This window comes from Phocoena sinus, chromosome 2 (genome assembly GCF_008692025.1).
Source record: "Phocoena sinus isolate mPhoSin1 chromosome 2, mPhoSin1.pri, whole genome shotgun sequence".
Lineage (NCBI taxonomy): Eukaryota > Metazoa > Chordata > Mammalia > Artiodactyla > Phocoenidae > Phocoena > Phocoena sinus.
In genome coordinates this window covers 10,664,453-10,684,853 of record NC_045764.1, presented here as the reverse complement: position 1 = coordinate 10,684,853, position 20,401 = coordinate 10,664,453, and the positions used below count along the sequence as shown (strand labels likewise).

Here is a 20,401-nt window from a genome sequence, read left to right as displayed (position 1 = left end):
GAACAAAGAGTTTGAGGTAACTAATAATTCATATTGCAGTGTTTCCCATAATAAAATTAGCAAGCATTTTTTTTTAAGTTCAGGGGACTTTATATTTGGTGATGTTTATCTAATCAACTAATTATCTAATCCACATTTATTGATGTTTATCTAATCAATAGATTTTTTAAAAAACTTCATTTTCTTTCAGCTCTATAGTTAGCTTATATTAAAGAGATACTCTTATTCCAATAAACTTTCAGATCTGCCTTAAACATTTAAAATTCTCAACTGAGTCACTGTTGCAGTGCCGAGTCATATTACCAGGGAATTAGTGCTGATTAAATGAATAGCATTAACCTTAAAATTCCAGTGAAGCAGAATATTTAAACTGCACTGCTATTCTTAGTATCTAAGACTTAGTTTGCTTGGATATATCTTGGCTGGGTGAATGTTTAATAAATGTAACTCACAAGAAATTCCATGTTATGCACTTAGTGTCACAATCTAGTTAATTAAATAATGGTACCTCACTGAATTGCACTCCTCAGTGTCCTTTGCTTCTTCCTTCTGCCTAACCTTTTAGCCTCGGAGTGTCCTGAGTCTCATCCCTTTGTATCTATTAACTTCACTGCCTACAGGCACTCCCTTAATGATCTAGTCTTATCTGATCTCATGGCTTTGTCTATAGTCTTTATGCAAATGAATCCCAAATTATAGAGCCCAGACATCTCTCCCAAACTCCATACTACTTTATCAGACTACTTGTTTTTTTTGTGGTACCCGGGCCTCTCAGTGTTGTGGCGTCTCCCGTCGTGGAGCACAGGCTCCGGATGTGCAGGCTCAGCGGCCATGGCTCACGGGCCCAGCCGCTCCGCGGAATGTGGGATCTTCCCAGACCAGGGCACAAACCCGTGTCCCCTGCACCGGCAGGTGGACTCTCAACCATTGCGCCACCAGGGAAGCCCCAGGCTACTTATTTGATATCAGGAATTAAATTTCAAATAGACACTTCACACTTAACATTTGCAAAACTGAACTTGTGTTCTCTTCTTCAAATCAACTCCACCTGCAGCCTTTCCCAGATCCTTGATGGCAGCTCCATTCTTAAGGTTGCTCAGGCCAAAATCCTGGGAGTCATCCATTATTCTTCTCTTCTTCTTATACCCTGTATTTCAGCTATTAGGACATCTTGGTAGTTCTGCTTTCTTCAAAGTGTTCCTGAATCTAATTGAATGATTGTTCTTACAAGTTAAAAAAATAAGTCTCAGCGAAGTTAAGAGGACAGCCCCAAATTCACATAACTTGTAAGACAGAATTCAGGCATATGTTTTCTGACTGACCACAAACAATATGATCTCTTATAATACTAGTACTTCTCCAAAGTAAGTGTTACAATTGCCTTTTTATTTATACAATTCAGAAATAGGACCTGACCCACTATATCACTAGACCTTTATAAGTAGGATGTGTTATTTCATTTAAGTCCTGGAGGAATTCTCTACACACACAATAGTTCTTTCATAACTACTTGCCAACCCAGTTGAATTGACTGGTACTTGTCTGTCCTTGTATTTTGCTCTGGGTCAAGAACTGTGTTTTCATTTGCAAGATATGAGTGTTGGGTGAAAAAAAAAAGGGTATTAATGAAATAAAATATTCAAGGTCTTTTAGAAAGCTCTTTTTCAAAGATTTTCTTGCTATAACCTATGAATTTAGAGCATGTATTAGCTCTTGCTACCTTACATATAAATACTTTATTGTTTGCTGGAATTTTCATGATATGCAATTTTGATCTTATTACTAATCATGAAAGCTTAGATTGAGGGATTATTATTTAGATAATTTAGTATTTTCTCTCAAGGGCCTCTGTCAGAGGGTCACTATTTGTAACTTTCAGATTCACTAAATTCTAAACTCCTCTAATAGGTTATAATGGCAAAAAGGTAAAGTGTTGGGATCTTGGTAGAGAGCTATCAAAAAAGAAATTTCAGTGTTGAGCAAATTCTTGAAACACCCTGTTTTACTGATAAACTGTATTTTAATGGAAGTTATTTCATCCTTATGTAATTGAATGTAGCAGAAATTAAGTATGTATGGTACTGGCACAAAAACAGAAATATAGACCAATGGAACAGGATAGAAAGCCCAGAGATAAACCCACACACATATCTTTGATAAAGGAGGCAAGAATATACAGTGGAGAAAAGAGAGTCTCTTCAATAAGTGGTGCTGAGAAAACTGGACAGCTACATGTAAAAGAAAGAATGAAATTCAAACACTCCCTAACACCAGACACAAAAATAAACTCAAAATGGATTAAAGGCCTAAATGTAAGGCCAGACACTCTAAAACTCTTAGAGGAAAACATAGGCAGAACACTCTGACATAAATCACAGCAAGATCCTTTTTGATCCACCTCCTAGAGAAACGGAAATAAAAACAAAAATAAACAAATGGGACCTAATGAAACTTCAAAGCTTTTGTACAGCAAAGGAAACCATAAATAAGACGAAAAGACAACCCTCAGAATGGGAGAAAATATTTGCAAATGAGGCAACTGACAAAGGATTAACCTCCAAAATTTACAAGCAGCTCATACAACTCAATATCAAAAAAACAAAAAACCCAATCCAAAAATGTGCAGAAGACCTAAATAGACATTTCTCCAGAGAAGACATACAGATTGCCAATAAACACATGAAAGGGTGCTCAACATCACTAATCATTAGAGAAATGCAAATCAAAACTACAGTGAGGTATCACCTCACACCAGTCAGAGTGGCCATCATCAAAAAATCTACAAACAGGGCTTCCCTCGTGGCGCAGTGGTTGAGAGCCCACCTACCAGTGCCGGGGACACGGGTTTGTGCCCCGGTCCGGGAAGATCCCACATGCCGCGGAGCGGCTGGGCCCGTGAGCCATGGCCGCTGAGCCTGCGCGTCCGGAGCCTGTGCTCCACAATGGGAGAGGCCACAACAGTGAGAGGCCCGCGTACCACAAAATAAATAAATAAATAAAGGGCTTCCCTGGTGGCGCAGTGGTTGGGAGTCCGCCTGCCGACGCAGGGGACACAGGTTTGTGCCCCGGTCCGGGAAGATCTCACATGCCGCGGAGCGGCTGGGCCCGTGAGCCATGGCCGCTGAGCCTGCGCATTCGGAGCCTGTGCTCCACAATGGGGAATGCCCGCGTACCGCAAAAAAAAAAAGAAAAAAAATCTACAAACAGTGAATGCTGGAGAGGGTGTGGAGAAAAGGGAACGCTGTTGCACTGTTGGTGAGAATGTAAGTTGATACAGCCACTATGGAGAACAGTATGGAGGTTCCCTAAAAAACTGAAAATATTACTACAATATGACCCAGCACTTGAGTCAATTGAGAAAACCATAATTCAAAAAGAGTCATGTACCACAGTGTTCATCGCAGCAGTATTTACAATAGCCAGGACATGGAAACAACCTAAGTGTCCATCAACAGATGAGTGGATAAAGAAGATGTGGCATATGTATACAATGGAATATTACTCAGCCATTAAAAGAAATGAAATTGATTTATTTGTAGTGAGGTGGATGGACCTCGAGTCTGTTATACAGAGTGAAGTAGGTCACAAAGAGAAAAGCAAATACCGTATGCTAACATATATATATGGAATCTAAAAAAAAAAAAGGTTCTGAAGAACCTAGGAGTAGGACAGGAATAAACATGCAGACGTAGAGAATGGACTTGAGGACACGGGGAGGGGGAAGGGTAAGCTGGAACAAAGTGAGAGAGTGGCATGGACTTATAAATACTACCACATGTAAAATAGATAGCTAGTGGGAAGCAGCAGCATAGCATGGGGAGTTCGGCTCGGTGCTTTGTGACCACCTAGAGTGGTGGGATAGGGAGAGTGGGAGGGAGACGCAAGAGGGAGGAGATATGGGGATATATGTATATGTATAGCTGATTCACTTTGTTATAAAGCAGAAACTAACACACCATTGTAAAGCAATTATACTCCAATAAAGATGTTAAAAAAAAAAAAGAAACGAAGTATGTTAAACTGAATTTTGCTAGGGTTCAGTGATATTCTTGAAAGACGCCAATAATAAGCTTTTGGGATGTCCATCATGTCTATTGGTGTGATATATTTGGAAAGCCAATCATTACTTTTCTTCATGTTTATGTACATGTAGAATATTTATCTATGAAACAGATTTTAGGTAAAGAGCACTTCAGATCATTAATTTATCTTTTTTTCCTCTTCTGAATTACACTTTAAAGTTTACTTGTTTTGTTATTCCATCAATTTGTATTTTTTAATCCGAGGATGAAATTTGATGAATATTTAATTCTTAAAGGCAATTTCCACATCTTAAATTCTATGTATCTGTCTGTCCATCTACCTACCTACCTTTGCTTTGGTGGAAATATTTCGCATGGAATCACTTTTAAAAATATTCTTATAGGCTTAAGAAATAACTCTTATGGCAATAAGATGATACGTGAGGCATTAAAAAGAACTGTCTATAATTACTTCCTATGGCAACTGAATGAGTTAAAGATGTATGGCAACTGCAGCTGTAATGGCATATATTTAGAAAGAAAACTACTTAAAAAAATGTCTGTGGGCAAACAAACCTAAAATAAAGTTCAAAAATGAGATATTTTATTTCTGGAAAATGTGGTCTCTCTGTTACCATTTGCAATGATGGATATCGGTGAGTCTTTATACTGTGAAGTAAACTATGATCAACGGTACTGCTGTCTTTTCTTTCTCATAGTGTATGCCGATTAAGGGCCTAGGATTCGTGCTTGGAGCCTATCAGTGCATTTGCAAAGCAGGATTCTATCATCCTCGAGTCTTCTCAGTGAACAGCTTTCAGAGTAAGTGCCCTTTGCTTCTGTGCATATATGTGAATACACATAATATCTATCATAATTAATTATTTAGATTTTCTTTTAACCTTGTTGGAGTTAGATGATTAAATCCCCACTGGTTTGGCATTCTTTCATCACTTAAGGAGTTTTTGCTTTAGTTTGTCATCTCCAATCCTCTGGAGTACCACCAAAAAATGTGGGGGTTTTTTAAGGTATATTTTTGTTTTCAATACATTTTAAATGCCTGGAAATACTGTAGCTACTCAGTGAGACCAGTTGGGATACAGTTACTAAGAGGTGTTGCTGCAGAAAATTCCTAAAGCTAATTTTGCTAGTTTGCTTATTTTATTTATGTTTCAATTTGTTTATATGTTAGGTCTCTATGCTGCATGAAGAAGTGCCACAGAGTTAACACCTTAAGGCAACACAATCATATTATCACACAGTTTCAACTGATTAGCTTTTCAGTCAGGGGTTAGCTGGTTCCTCTGCACAGGGTCTCACGGAGCCAAAATCAAGGGGTCGTCTGTGATGTGATCTGATCTGAGGCTCAGGGACTTCTTTCAAGTTCATTCAGGTCATTGACAGAATTAGGTTCCTTTCAACTGTACGTGTGAGGTCCCCATTTTATTGCTAGCCGCCAACCGGGGCTTACTCTCAGCTCCTAGAAGTCTCCTCAAGGCCTACTCATGTGACCCTTACTTTTCAAGGCTACCAAGAAAATATCCACGGTCTGTTCAGATGGAGTCTTATATAATATAATCATTATATCAGTCATGGGAATGACTATCCCATCACTTTGCCATGTAATGTCACTTTATCAAAGGAAAGCCTATCTCATCATACTTACAGGTCCACCATAATTCAAGGGGAGGTGATTATACAGGAGATATACAGGCATACCTCATTTTATCGTGCTTTGCTTTGTTATGCATCAAAGATATTGTGCTTTTTTACAAATTGAAGGTTTGTGGCAACCCTGTGTTGTCAGATGATGATTAGCACTTTTTTATGAATAAAGCGTTTTTAAATTAAGGTCTGTATATTGGTTTTTTAGACATAGTGATATTGTACACTTAATAGACTGCAGAATGCTGTAAGCATGACTTTTATATGCAGTGGGAAACCAAAAAAATTCATGTGACTTGCTTTATTGCGATTTCACTTTATTGCAGTGGTCTGGAATCAAACCCACAATATCTCTGAGGTATGCAGGTATTGCAGAATCAAAACTTGCTGACCTGGTTGTTTTAATCTTACTCCAGAAAATGTCAAAGTTACTATTTGAATATTGATTTTTTTTACTCTACCTCTAGAGAATGCAGTGTTGCCACGTTGGCTTGTAGCCAGCTATTGGGTATAACAAGAAGGAATGTAGTGGAGAAAGGAGGTACAGGGTTTGGCGTTGCCAAAACTGAGGTACAGGTATCATTTAGGTAGTCATCCATAAATCTTTGTCAGCCTTATTATCGGTCTATATAAGAATTTGCATCTCTACTGGGTGTAGTTCAAAGTATACAGTGAAATTTAGACCTGAGTGTCTTCCTCTGGGAAACTTGGTAGACATTTATGGATTTTTTTCTTTTTTTCTTGGAAAGCACTGTTCTTCATCTTGAGACAGTTTACACTTGACTTCTAGGTTCTGGAAGTAACATTTTGCTCTCTCCTCAGTCATATAATTCACAGGGTTCAGCCCTTGTTCTGAGTAATAGTTGTTGTAGGCCTCCAAGATGGCCTCCAAGATTCTGCTCCCATATGTGCTGTACAGATCTCCTCCCCTTAAGTGTGGGTGACATCTGTGAATACAACGAGGTACTCACTCCCTTGCTAGGCTATGTTATGTAGCAAAGGTGATGGTATAGTTGCTCAAGTGATCATATTGCATTAAATGACTCCTTCCCATAGTAGCAGACTGGAGAGAGATTCTAGTGCCAGCTTTGAAGAAATAAATTAGCTTGTTGTGAGAAGGCCATGTGGCTAGGACCTGAGGGTGGTCCCTAAGAGCTAAGGCAGCCAGCAAGAAAACAGGAACCTCAGCTGTATAAATGCAAAGATCTATAGGTTCTTCCAACAGTGTGAATACATTTGGAAGCTCCAGATGAGAATATAGCCTAGCCAAAACCTTGGTTTTAGTCTAGTGAGACCCTGAGCAGAGAGCCCAGCTTCACTGTGCCAGACCTCTGATCAACAGAAACTGGGATGTAATGATAGGTGTTTTCAGCCCTAGGTTTCCAATAAGTTATTACACAGCAATAGAAAACTAATACAATAGCAATGACGGTAACATATTTTCAGCATGGATATGATGTGTGTGTGTGTGTGTGTGTGTGTGTGTGTGTGTACAAGATCATGGCAATAGCCCAGCTACTTTGGCATTCTTCATATTTATGGTCCAGACATAACGTATGATTCAACACTGAAGGATTAAGGGAATAGGTTTTAGCTTATGTTCTGTGAAGGTATTTTGTATCTGGTTTACCCACATTTGTTCTCAGCTCCCACTATGTGACTGAAATAAAACATTTAAATATTGTAGAACTAGAGAATGACTATGCCATTTGCTTATAACACCACCAGGAGAAACTAGTTAACCTTTAACAACTTATCTTTATTTAATTTGCATACTCCTACTTTCCTCCTTATTTTAAAAGCCAGTGCTTTTCACTGGACCTACTCTGTCTAAGAAGGGGCCGCTTCTCTGCGTAAGGCTAATAACTCGTGTGTTGTACACACAGCAGCTGTGGAAAGGAGGCCACAGTTTTCAGAAAGATGAGCTATATTTGGGCATACCTGTGATTCAGCTTTGACCTCAGCACATACTTAGCTAGAACTGGCCTGCCTCAATGACAGAAGAGAAAGCTAGCTACATGTTATAATTTGAAGTCAGTAAAGTGCTCTTTGACCAAAAATGTCTTTCCTGATGGCCTTGCCAGGTTGCATGAAAATCTAACAGTATTCATTCCTTGTCCTAAGGACCAGGAGTTACAGCTCAGTAGGGTATTCTACCAAGGGCTAGCCAAACATTTAAAAAAAAATTTGGTTTACTATTAGAATTTTACTACATACCTCTGTTTTAATGTGTTAAGTTTTTAATCATAGTAGCCAGGCAATTCATATGGGTAGTCGTTTTTATATATTCTTGAGGTGGTTTCTGTGAAGTAAGGAATGACTACATGTATCCCTTGGGCCAAAGGTAAAGAAAGCATCGAAGACCCAATAAATGAGATAATGTAATGCAAAACAGCTAGCATAGTACATGGCACATAATAAGTGTTCATAGATATAGTTAAATAAGTGAATAAGCAAACACGTATATAAACACACATCAGTGATACATGTACAGAGTGACTCCTTAAGTACTATTGGTATTTAGCACTTTGTCTCACATACTTTATTATATTAGGATAACCAATTTTTTAAACTAGAATTCTTAGAGAATGAATTCTACATAGATCAGAAGGAAGATGGGACAGCAAAAGTCTGTAACAACCAGTGCTGCATTGAGAAGGACAATACAAAGAAGACTTGGGAGTTAAAGGCAACAGGAGGAAATCAGTTGCTTGATAGGGAAAGTGGGATATAGAAAACAGAAAGGGATGCCTCTCAAAGGTAAAATTTACTTATTTATAGCTGTGAATCTAGAAAAAGACCTGAAATTCCCACATATAGTCTTGTATCCCATTTGGAGAGAGGAGCTAAGATGTGGTGTTGATCTCTTAGAGAAAATGTCAGTGTGACTGTTAAAAATCCTGTTAAAATATGAAGTGATTTAAAAATCTTTATTTAGACCTAGGCCCATAGTAAACAAAAAGCTTGTAAAGAACAACAAAGATACGTTCAGATGACTTGATTTAAAACTGTGTTGACAGCCCAGAGACTGTGTTCCTGGCATCTCTTTAGATTGGTGGTCATAGGAGAGCTAATAGGATCTGACATCTGGATAGCAGCAGGATTTCAGAATCGCCAAGTACTGATGTGTAACTGTCTCTTCAAATCCAGGTTGTTCACTTCCAGGTTGTTAAAATACGAGCTTATGACAAGCTCATCTTCCTCAAATCCATCTGTCACAGTTTGAACTCTGTCTTCAGTACAATCTCCTTTCTCTTTCATGGGACACATTACCAGCCTCTCTCTCAGTCTTACCTCTCTTGCCTTGTGGATCAACTTCAGCTCACATGCATTTCCAGATAAACCCATCTAACAAATGACCCACATCTAAAAATGACAATCCCTGCTTTGCCAACTCTGTTGATGGTGGGGGAAAAAACGCACCCCCAGGCTTCCCTAGTGGCGCAGTGGTTGAGGGTCTGCCTGCCGATGCAGGGGGCGCGGGTTCGTGCCCAGGTCTGGGAGGATCCCGCGTGCCGCGGAGCGGCTGGGCCCGTGAGCCATGGCCGCTGGGCCTGTGCGTCCGGAGCCTGTGCTCCGCGGCAGGAGAGGCCACAGCAGTGAGAGGCCTGCGTACTGCAAAAAAAAAAAAAATTAAAAAAAAAAAAAAAAGGCCCCCCAAAAGCAGAGATTTAAAAAATGTGTAGTCTCAGAAGAAAGAAATGGAAAACTCTTTGAAATCAGGTACAGTATAGGGATGCTGAGCTCCAAGCAAACTGCTCAGCAAGGCTAACCTGTCTCTGGGATACACATCTTTGTGTTGCACTTGGGCCTCACACTCCCCATTCCTCTTCTGTTTCATGAACGTAGAGCTGGAGATATTTGGCTTTTTGCAGACTAAGTCCAGTCTCTAGTCTAATCCCAAACTTGGAATGGACTAAAAGAGCTTCAACATCATATTCTCATAATTAACATCATTACTTTTGCTCTTGGTCTTACTTAAGCCTTGTGACCTGGTTCTAATCACTTCAGTTGTAGTAGCAAAATTCTCCATCTAACTGCCTGGGCCTATACTTTTGTCTGTCATTTGCCTAATTTTCAGTTTTTACATCTTCTTTCATTAGTCCTGTTTATAGGGATTGGAGTCCAGGCACTAAATGTCTGGCAGATAGGGTTATTTGCCAGTGGAAGAGTTCCCAGTGCCGCCAATCTTCTTGGACTATTGACTATTTCATTTACCTCGTTTGTCTTTAACTAGTTCTTTTCAGTTATTGGAACACTCCATACCATGTTGGGTTTCCCTGGTTGCCGATCTCAGAGCTGTATTTCTACCATAGTTTAATACAATAATTAAGAGCATAGTCTTTGGAATAAGTCTAATTTAGGTTTGAATCCTGGCTCCATTACTTACTTGCACTGTGCTAAATTATTTAACTAACCTAAACTTCATTTATGCCATATATAAAATTGGGATAACACCATCTGCTTTATAGAAAAAATAAGGATTCAATGATGTAATGAATATAAAGTTCTAATCATAGTAATTGGCACGTATTAAATGCTCAAAAATATTGTTACTTTTATGATAACTATTGGAAAGCTTGTATTTATTCTGCTTACCCCTTTCCTCAGATATTCTGCCCATTTTCATCCCTTCCGTCTAGTATTTGCTCCACTTCCCAGCTGAGGAACACATTTTCAAGTCCCAGAGTTTTTCAGCTTTATCCTTAAAATGGGCCTCGCTATGAGATATAATACTCAGTCCACTCAAAGTCTTCCTTCTCCCCTACCAGCTGAAATTTTACTTTGTTAGATTTTCCCTTAGGTGTTTCATTCTTTTTATTTGTTTACATTATTAGACTGCTAATTAGAGACTCACTTGTGTTAACAATCAACTTCCCCCAAGTCTTAAAAAACCTCTGGCAGGGGAATTGGACTGTCAATTATTCATACATTAGCTCATTGTAGTAAGCGGAATAGTGCCCCGTAAACCCCAAAAGATGTGCATGTTCCAGTTTTCACAACCTGTGAAAATGGTACTTCACGTGGCAAAAAGGAACTTGTCAGATGTGATTAAATTACAAACATTGAGATGGGGAGATTATCCTCGATTCTCCAGGTGGGTCCAGCCTAATCACGTGAGTCCTGAAACGCAGAGAACCATTCCCAGTGGTAGTTAGAGACAGATGTAAGGACACAAGGAGGGACGCTTGAGAAATGCTACATCACTGTCTTTGAAGATGGAGGAAAGGGTCCACAAGCCAAGGAATGGAGGTGGCCTCAAGAAGCTGGAAAAGGCGAGGAAATAACGTCTCTCCTGGACTCTCCAGAAGAAAATGCAGCCCTGCTCACACCTTGGTGATAACCCAGTGAGACCCATATCAGACTTCTGAGCTATAGAAATATCAGAATGAATATAACTGTAGTTGACTCTTGAACCACACAAGAGTTAGGGGCACTGGCCCCTGTGAAGTTGAAAATCTGTGTATAACTTTATAGTCGGCCTTCCTTATCTGTGGTTCCACATACATTGATTCAGCCGACCATGGATCATGTAGTACTGTAGTACATGTGCAGTGAGAAAAATGCACGTGTAAGTGAACCTACACAGTTCAAACCTGTGTTGTTCAAGGGTCAACTGTGTATTATATTTCATGTAAGAAGCAGTATAGATTTGTGTTGTTTTAAGGTACCAAATTTGTGGTAATTTGTAATAGAAAACCAGTACACTCAGTATGTTTGGTTCCCACTCGGCATTCATTCCAGTGTTCACAGTAGGCCATATGTTTTTTTCTAGAGGAAACTGTTCATAATTGCAAATGATTGCTGACTTAGACAATTTATAATCTAGCAGGCTCTTTGTATGAGGATGGCCTTTGAGTCAGACAGATGGATTTGAGTCTTATCTCCACTTACTCACAGGAGACTTGGGAAGTTTCTCATATATTCTGAGACTCTCCCCTTATTCATACATCAGGAAGAGTGAAATCTATGCCCTTGGTAGTTATGAGGAGTAGTTGAGATAACATGATATCCCCCAAATTATAGTGATTATTATAATAAAGTGAATATGGAGAATTTAGTCTTTTTATTTATAGTACTTATGTATTGGGTGTTGTGGAGATTGAATAAATAGTCCATAGGCAAAAAAAGAAAAAAAAATCCATTTGTGTTTAATAATTTTATAATTCAGATCAGAATTGTTCCAAGATTTATCTAAGGTGGTATTTTTGTCCAAAGAAAAATACTACTACAGTTACTTATAAGAAATAAAAATCTAGAAGACAATAGAAAAGTGAATATAAGATGTATATGTAAGCATATAGAAATACAGGGAAAGATTGACTATATTCATAGTGAGGAAATATAAATTAAAAAATTTTTGCACTGGGCTTCATTTTGAGCTTATTGTTACAGCTAGCCATTCATGATATAAGTGCATGAAAGTATATTAGCTACTCCTGATTTTAGGATATGCAAATATGTATTCATGTCCTAACAGTAGCAGTCTTTTTGGACAACAGTGTGAGCATAACCACAGTTTGCTAACTGTTCTCTCCTCATGAATATTATACATGTTGAACCAAATATGCACAGAAATCTGAGTGTATTGGAGCTACTCATGTGCACGTACCTATTTCCACTTAATTTTTGGATGTGATTTTATCAAGCTGGAGACGGGAGGCAGATTACTTCATCATCTTAAACAGATGAAATAATGAACAAATATATCTTCCCATGGTTAGCTCATTGCAGCATTTTAACTCCAAACATTGATTGATGAATACGTTCCCTCCAGTTCTAAAGAAAAATCAGATATGTGTTTGGAAAAGAAGAAGATGTTTACCCTAATAATGATGTCAGATGAGCATTATTTGTATGGAGAGCTAATGCTGAACCCTCATTGTCTGACTTGATTCTTTGTTACTTCCAGCTGAGTTATGTTCATTGTCTGTGACTTATCTTTTTCTCTCATGCCTGTTGAATGGAAAGAAGGGGGGTCTGTGACATATAGACACATGGGACTGGTCTTGCAAAGATCCAAGCTCTAAGCTTCTTTTGCCTGAACCAGTTCCTAGCACTGAGGGCCACAACACCTCCAAGAAGGGACCTCTGATCAGCTGGTTTGTTGATTGGTTTATGTGTCTGAAAATCCATCTGTCAAAAATATTACTGGGCACTGCCTCTGTGCCAGACATTGTTTAGAACTGGAGAAAAAGAAGTGAGTAAAAAAGCGAGGTTTCTAAGCTAGGACAGACCCATCATCTTCCCAGCACATATTGCAATACCCGCAAACAACAAATGAGGGCAATCTTGAGTAAAATATAACTCACTGTCCAATATTAGTAAATTAGGTCAAATGTAAGAGCTTTAAGGTTTAACAGGCTTTCAAGGGGAGGTATGGTTTCTATCCAGATACTCAAATGTCCAAATGTTGTGTTTTTACTATTGTGAAAACACAAGTTTATACTTCTGGCACTTAAGTGTCTTAATCAGCAAAACCCTTAATACAATAGTGATATTTCTACATAATATTTATACTATGAAGACCTGAAATATATCATTTCTGCTTCAATCCACCTCCCCCCTCAAATTCATTCCTCATTCTTTTCTAAATCAGAAACTCAGTGTTTTTCTTCCATAAAATATAGGAAAAAAACTTTCTGGGGTACATTTTGAAATATGTGCACAAGTTGTAAAAAAGGTAAATACATTTTGATGTACCAGTTTGACACTTCTATAATTTATTCCCAGGGGGTATCAATCTAAGAGATTAAGAAAGATGTATTTTTTTTCTATAAAAAAAATAGAGGAGGAGCAGCAGGAGAGAAGTTTTCCTTTAGTTTGTTCATTTGTTAAATCTTCAGAAAAATTTTTAAAAACTAGTATTTTAAGAAAACTTCTGAAAAGTTTTAGTGTTTCATCAGCAGTGACTGAAATTACCACTTGGATTTTTATGACAAATGAAATTTCTCAATGTATACACAATGTGATTTTTTTTTTTTTTTTTGGCAGCCGGCATTCAAATAGAATTTTGCCACATGAGTTTTCTAATGTTACCTTCTAATTCCGTTTGCAATTCCCTTCAAAGGAAAAGGATGGTATTACCTTGTTAAAGGAAAATGTTTAAGATATTTCTACTTAATATTATGTATAAGGACAACTTTTAATTAATGGGTAATGCAGTTTATTCTTTGCTGAGCTTTTTTGTGGAAACAGATGTGGCTAGGTAGGAATGACAGCACTATTTTTTTAAAAAAACATCTTTATTGGAGTATAATTGCTTTACAATGTTACTTTCTGCTGTATAAAAAAGAGAATCAGCTATATGTATACATATATCCCCACATCCCCTCCCTCTTGCACCTCCCTCCCATCCTCCCTATTCCACCCCTCTAAGTGGTCACAAACCACGGAGCTGATATCCCCTTGCGATGCAGCTGCTTCCAACTAGCTATCTGTTTTATATTTGGTAGTGTATATATGTCAATGCTACTCTCTCACTTTGTCCCAGCTTACCGTTCCCCCTCCCCATGTCCTCAAGTCCATTGTCTATGGGAATGATAGCACTGTTAACTGAAATTCAGATTTCATAAGATAGGATGTCTAAGCACATTATTTAAAACTGTATCTCCTCATTTTTTGGGTTATTTTGAATTGTCTAATTTATTTCAATAGAAGTTTTAAAAAAATCTCCAAATGGGGTGAAATATTTAGAAAGGCATTGTTAATAGTGTTAACTGTCCTAATCTTATTAGAATATCATAAGCAGTACAGAATTTAAAAGAACAGCATAAAAATGAAGGACTCACTAAGAAATAATCTTTATTTCCTGATTTAATGATGTAAAGTATTGCACTTTATTATTTCATGTAAAAAATGTAGCCAACAGTAACATACAGATATATAATTTAGTATTTATTATATGCATTTAATAAACTTTTTTTTTTTTTGGCGGTACGCGGGCCTCTCACTGTTGTGGCCTCTCCTGCTGCGGAGCACAGGCTCCGGACGCGCAGGCTCAGCGGCCATGGCTCACGGGCCCAGCCACTCCGCAGCATGTGGGATCTTCCCGGACCGGGGCACGAACCCGTGTCCCCTGCATCGGCAGGTGGACTCTCAACCACTGCGCCACCAGGGAAGCCCTAATATACATTATTTTTCAACAGCTGTATGTTTGCTGTATGGTACATTCTTAAAAATATGCTGATCATAGTTTGTAAAACAAAAACCTTATAAAACTCAGCAAAATTTGCAAACTGATCAGAAAAGTGTTTTGGGAGACTAGAAAAAATACTTTTTTATTTAATCGTGTTTCAGATCAGAGACTAGAGATGTGGCACCTAAATGTAATGCATGATCCTGGATTTCATCCTGGATAGATAATAGCTACAAAGGACATGACTCTGAGAATTGATGAAATTTTAATATGGACTGTTCATTAAAAAAAATTTCATCAGTATTAAGGTTCCCAACTTTGATCATTGTAATGTGCATTTGTATGAGAATGCTCTTTTCTCAGGACATACAAGCTGAAGTGTTTATAGGTAGAGAGATACAATATCTCAAATGGTTCAGAAAAAAATAGTATACATATACATTTTTAAACATCAGTTTTATATTGAGAACATATGAATGATAAAGTAAATGCTGTAGAATGTAAATAATTAGTGAATCAGGGTAAGAAATATATAGGATTTCTTTTTTATATTTGATAAATTTGTTACATTTTGTAAATTTAAGGTATACAGTGTGTTACTTTGATACATTTATATATTGTAATATGACTGCCATTGAAGCAATATTTATCACATTACATCATTATAGTACAATATTATTGTCTGTATTCACTGTACTGTGCATCAGATCTCTATGGCTTATTTACTACTCCTTACAAGTTTGTAGTTTTAAACACCATCAATTTTAACACGCCACCTCCTATAGCTGGTAACTACCATTTTACTCTCTGTGTTTTACAGGTTTGACTTTTTTAGATTCCACGTATGATTCTCTATTAGTGATATCATATAGTACTTGCCTTTCCCTATCTGACTTACCTTGCTCAGCATAACGTACTCAAGGTCCATCCATGTCGAAACAAATGGCAGGATATCCTATTTTCTCATGGCTGAATAATATTCCACTGTGTATATGTGCCACATCTTTTTAATCCATTTATACGGATTTCTTGCAGCTATTCTGTGCATTTCAAATTATATCAAATTAAAAGCTACAAAAATAGAATTTTCACAATTTCAGAGGTCTAAAAGTTTTCAGTAATTGTAGCATTGGTTTGTTAATTAGGCCTTTGGGATTTGGAGCAAAATTTACTTCGTTGCTCACTGCTATCTAGAGGGTCCTGGTTTTAAATATTTCGTTTTTATTATAAAAATTATATACACATTAAAGAAACTTTGGAATGTATAGAAAAGTAGAATTTAAAAGGCATTTGAAAATCTATTGGTCATTTAATTCTTTATAGTTTTTTTTTTTTTTTTTTTTGCGGTACGCGGGCCTCTCACTGCTGTGGCCTCTCCCGTTGCGGAGCACAGGCTCCGGACGCGCAGGCTCAGCAGCCATGGCTCATGGGCCCAGCCGCTCTGCGGCACGCGGGATCCTCCCGGACCGGGGCACGAACCCGCGTCCCCTGCATCAGCAGGCAGACTTGCAACCACCGCGCCACCAGGGAAGCCCAAATTTATAGTTTTTTTACAATAGTCTCTCTCTATATAATCTTTCTAAAACTTGGTATAAATGTCCAGAGGTTATATGTTTTTCTGATGTCAATGTAAAAAAATTAAGGTAAGCAAATAGGTTAACATACTGTTTACGAATTGTCACAATTTATCTTGATGGTCTCCTGTTTACAGGTGAATGTTTTAGATTCACCAGTGCTCCTGTGGAGCTACTGTAACCTTCTCCCTATGCTGTCTATGGTTTTGCTCAAGGCAGCGTATTTGATCACCCATATAATGAACTGAAAACCTCCTATTGCCCAAGTTAATAGCTCTTCATATTTGCCATTTGTCTTCAGGAAGTATTTGCTTCATCTGAAAGTTCCAAGTATCAACTTTGTTTTTAAGCCTTAGCAAAGCAGATTGGGATTCTGGAGGATGCATGGAGGATGTTTCAAGTTGCTCAGAATCAAATTATCATCCAAGATGATTTCTAAACAGTAATATTAAGTAATAGCTTATATTCTTAATGTATCTTTCTAGTTTATGTCTAGCATCTTGAAAAATATAATTTTTATGCATAACTGGTTTGAGAACACAAAGATTTGAGTTGAATGTTATTTTCAACTATACATTCGTATTACAGGTCGATTAATTTATTCTTTTGAGAGATCACTTTTATCATTATCAATTATTTCCTGACTATCCAGTATGTATAAATTACTGTGTTCGGTGCTGAGTATATAAAGAGGTATATAAATCACAGTCCTGTTCTCTAGGAACTTAAAATTTTAAACCATCATAAACTTAAAGTGCCATTCAGTAGATTAACAAAAAGCCCATTATTATTATCTAGTAGTAGTGTGATTTCTACTAATTGCATGTATTCTCTTGTTCTAGGTAGAGAACTTCAGCTTAAATTAATAAAATATTTTTGGAACCAGAAGATTATTTAATCATGCTTTGTGTCCTACAGGAAACAGTTAAATGTAAAAAGCTCTATCCTTAATTTTAGCTTTTTTGAGCTTTAGAAATCGAATCTCTGACTTTCAGTTTTGCTTTCTCTCCATTTTAACACTTTGTGTCCCTTATAGAATCTCATGATTTTTCATAATCAAATAAAGTGAAGGCAATTATTAGAGAGGAAGTTTCTCATGGCAGCACTTCACTGTTTGACGTTTGTGAGTTGATCTTGTGATTATTTTGAGCACAGAGGATAAGATGTTATCATAATTTGTCTTCTAACAAATTGCTTTTTATCCGTGAATATTGAAACACTCATTTAACCAACATAACTTAGTATTACCTGTATCAGGAAATATAGAATTGTTTGGAATTACGTCAGTTTACAACCCTGAATCTAGCTATTACTATTTCAGTAGACATAATACCCATTAGCTATTATTTCAGTCCTACCTGAGGAAGATAATGGGCTTCTCTGTGGTATGTCCTGTACTCATGATCGTATTTTATAGCCCAGTATACGCTGGGTCTTTTGCAATTTTAATCTAGGTTGGGAAATAAAAATATAAAACCATAGTCTTACTTTAGAGAGTTCACAGTTTATTTGGGTTCAGCATATGGATGTGTGGAACTCTAGCAGTAAGCACAGCAGAGGGACACAGGCAATTAAAGATAGTCATAACGGCTTGGAGCAGCAGGAAGGGAAGTGAACAGAGACTGAGTGGATCAGGTGTGAAAAGTTCTCTGTGTTGGTGTGGAGCTCGAGGTGATAGAGAATAATGGTGAAGAGAATAATGGGGCAGGGTAGTTGCATTTGGACAACAGACTGTCTGAGATTCTTAGTGTTCCTGAATTCCACCTCCCATTCTCTGCTTCAACAGGTTGAATCTAAACAAGTAACAGTCTCTCCAGTAAATCAGAATTGGGGGATATTGTGATCGCTATGAAAGAACCTTGGTTTATGCGCAAGAAAATATGCCAATGTAGAGGGGGCCATAACTAGGAAAAAGATAGATGTGCCACAAAATTGGATTAGTGAAAGAAATGTATATCTTTCTCTCATATGCAGAAATGGTATATAAGTCTGATTTAGGAATAAGATTTTCTAGTAAAAGAAAGAAGGAAAGAAAAGAGAGTCTAATTAAAAAAATATATATATATTGAATTTAATTATATACATTTAATATACACAAAATAAATTTCACAGAGAATGTACTCCATTTTTAATTGCAGGAGAAAGTTTTTTCTTTTTTAATCCTTGGATATGTCTTATGAAAAGGAAACAAATAACTAAACCCAAATGTTTAGAGTGTTGCAGAATGCCTTATGGGTCTTTGACAATACTCTAAAAATATCAGTTGTTGAATTTGGCAAAGTCTGAGAAGAGAAACTGTTTTGCCTTTTGTTTTTTCCTAACACGAAATTAAGGTTTTTCCTTTGGTGATGACTTAAAGCTCATTGAGCTTTAGATAGTTTGATCAGCCTAGTTATTAGAGCATCTCACCATACTGTGATTTGGTTACAATCTGTATAATAGGGAACTGGAGAGAGTTCTACTCATTATTTTTTTAAATATAATTTAATTTATTTTTTATTTTGGCTGTGCCATATGGCATGCGAGATCTTAGTTCCTTGAACAGGGATGGAACCTGTGCCTCCTGCAGTGGAAACGCAGACTCCTAACCACTGGACCACCAGGGAATTCCCCGGGTTCTACTCTTTAAATGTGATAGTTTAAACTGGGAGTAATTCATTGCATTGTCTACTATCTTTAGGAAACGGATTAGACATGTATTGTAAAGGAAAGAAAAGGACCACAGGCAAGAATAAACTACTTCTGCAGAGTAATTTGCTTTGTAAACATGTAGGAAAGTGTTTAACAACGTAATTAGAGTTGTCTGTGAGATCTACTAGTCCTAGGCTTGCTGACCTCTCTAAGTCCAGCTTATGGTCAGCATGTTCTTCAAATCTAGGGGACACCATTCAAATTGTATTCTGTATGACTTTGGCACTTAGAAGCCATCTTTTGTGTGTGTGTGTCCTGTATCACAAACTCTGGATGTACCTCAGATTTTAGCTACCTGTTGGGTTCAGAAGGACTATTTCATAAAACAAAGATTTTCTGTACATACTTTTTCTTTACTGCTTTAACTTTTGTTGTGGTTCTGTTTATGGTAGTTGGTTTATTTGAAGAGTGTTTGCACTTGTTAGGAATCACCGTCCTTTGTTACAAATGTCCAGTGTCTGTAAAACCATTACTTTTTAAATATTTTGCCCATTTTTTCATCATTTCTGATGAAAAAGTAAATTCAATCCCCATTCTTCCATCTTGGCCCGAAGGGGAAATCCTGACCTCTGTCTCCCACATCTGTTCTTAGAGCCCTTGACATTTTTGTCAGCCTCATCAGACCATCTGAATCCTTGACAATTTTCTTAATCTTTCTCAGTACAGTGACTCTTTCTGGCTTCACCTATATGACTCTCCACTTTTTACTCAAGAGTTTGTTAATTCATTGTTTTCTTAGTAACCTAGGTTTTCATACTTCATAGATTTTGATTTGTGTGCCTGTTATTCCTCGTTTGTATCTATATTACATACCTGTTTTTCACCCTTTCACATGCCGCTTAGCCCTACCTCTTACTCTAGCCATTGCCGTGACTATTTTCTGAAAGCTTTGAACAGCTTTGCATAAGTACGTTTGTACTACTCTTTGCCTCAGACTGGCACCTCAGACCATACTTCTGACTTTCTGTTCTGCTGTGGGCACCACTGAAGTAATTTTTCAGGGTGCAGGAACCTGCTCTGGGCTCCTGAGTCCGTAACCCAGAAATGTGTGGAAATTAATGACTCTGGTGGCCACCCTTGACCAATGAGTAAGGTTGATGATGGGAAATGTTTTCCTGTTTAATCCCTTAGATTGACTCGTACGCAGGACGCCCCTGGAAGACTGAGCACTGGCTACCCTGAGGGAGTAAAGGCAGCAGCTCCGTTTCACAGCCTCGTATTGGGTTTCCTTCTCCCCAGCAATGCCATTGTCACAATCCTCTTTATTTTCTCCCCTCGACTGCTTTATCCTCCCCATTCGTTTCTGTGCT

The 20,401-nt window shown here is 37.7% G+C and overlaps 1 protein-coding gene across 1 annotated transcript in view; it reads left to right on the top strand.

The window, feature by feature from the left end:
* GPR158 (G protein-coupled receptor 158) overlaps positions 1-20,401 on the top strand; it is a 317,648-nt gene that overhangs the window by 142,828 nt on the left and 154,419 nt on the right. The window contains exon 3 of the mRNA XM_032623641.1: positions 4,742-4,844. Within this exon, the coding sequence (XP_032479532.1) occupies positions 4,742-4,844 (103 nt within the window). The remainder of the gene's footprint in view (positions 1-4,741; positions 4,845-20,401) is intronic.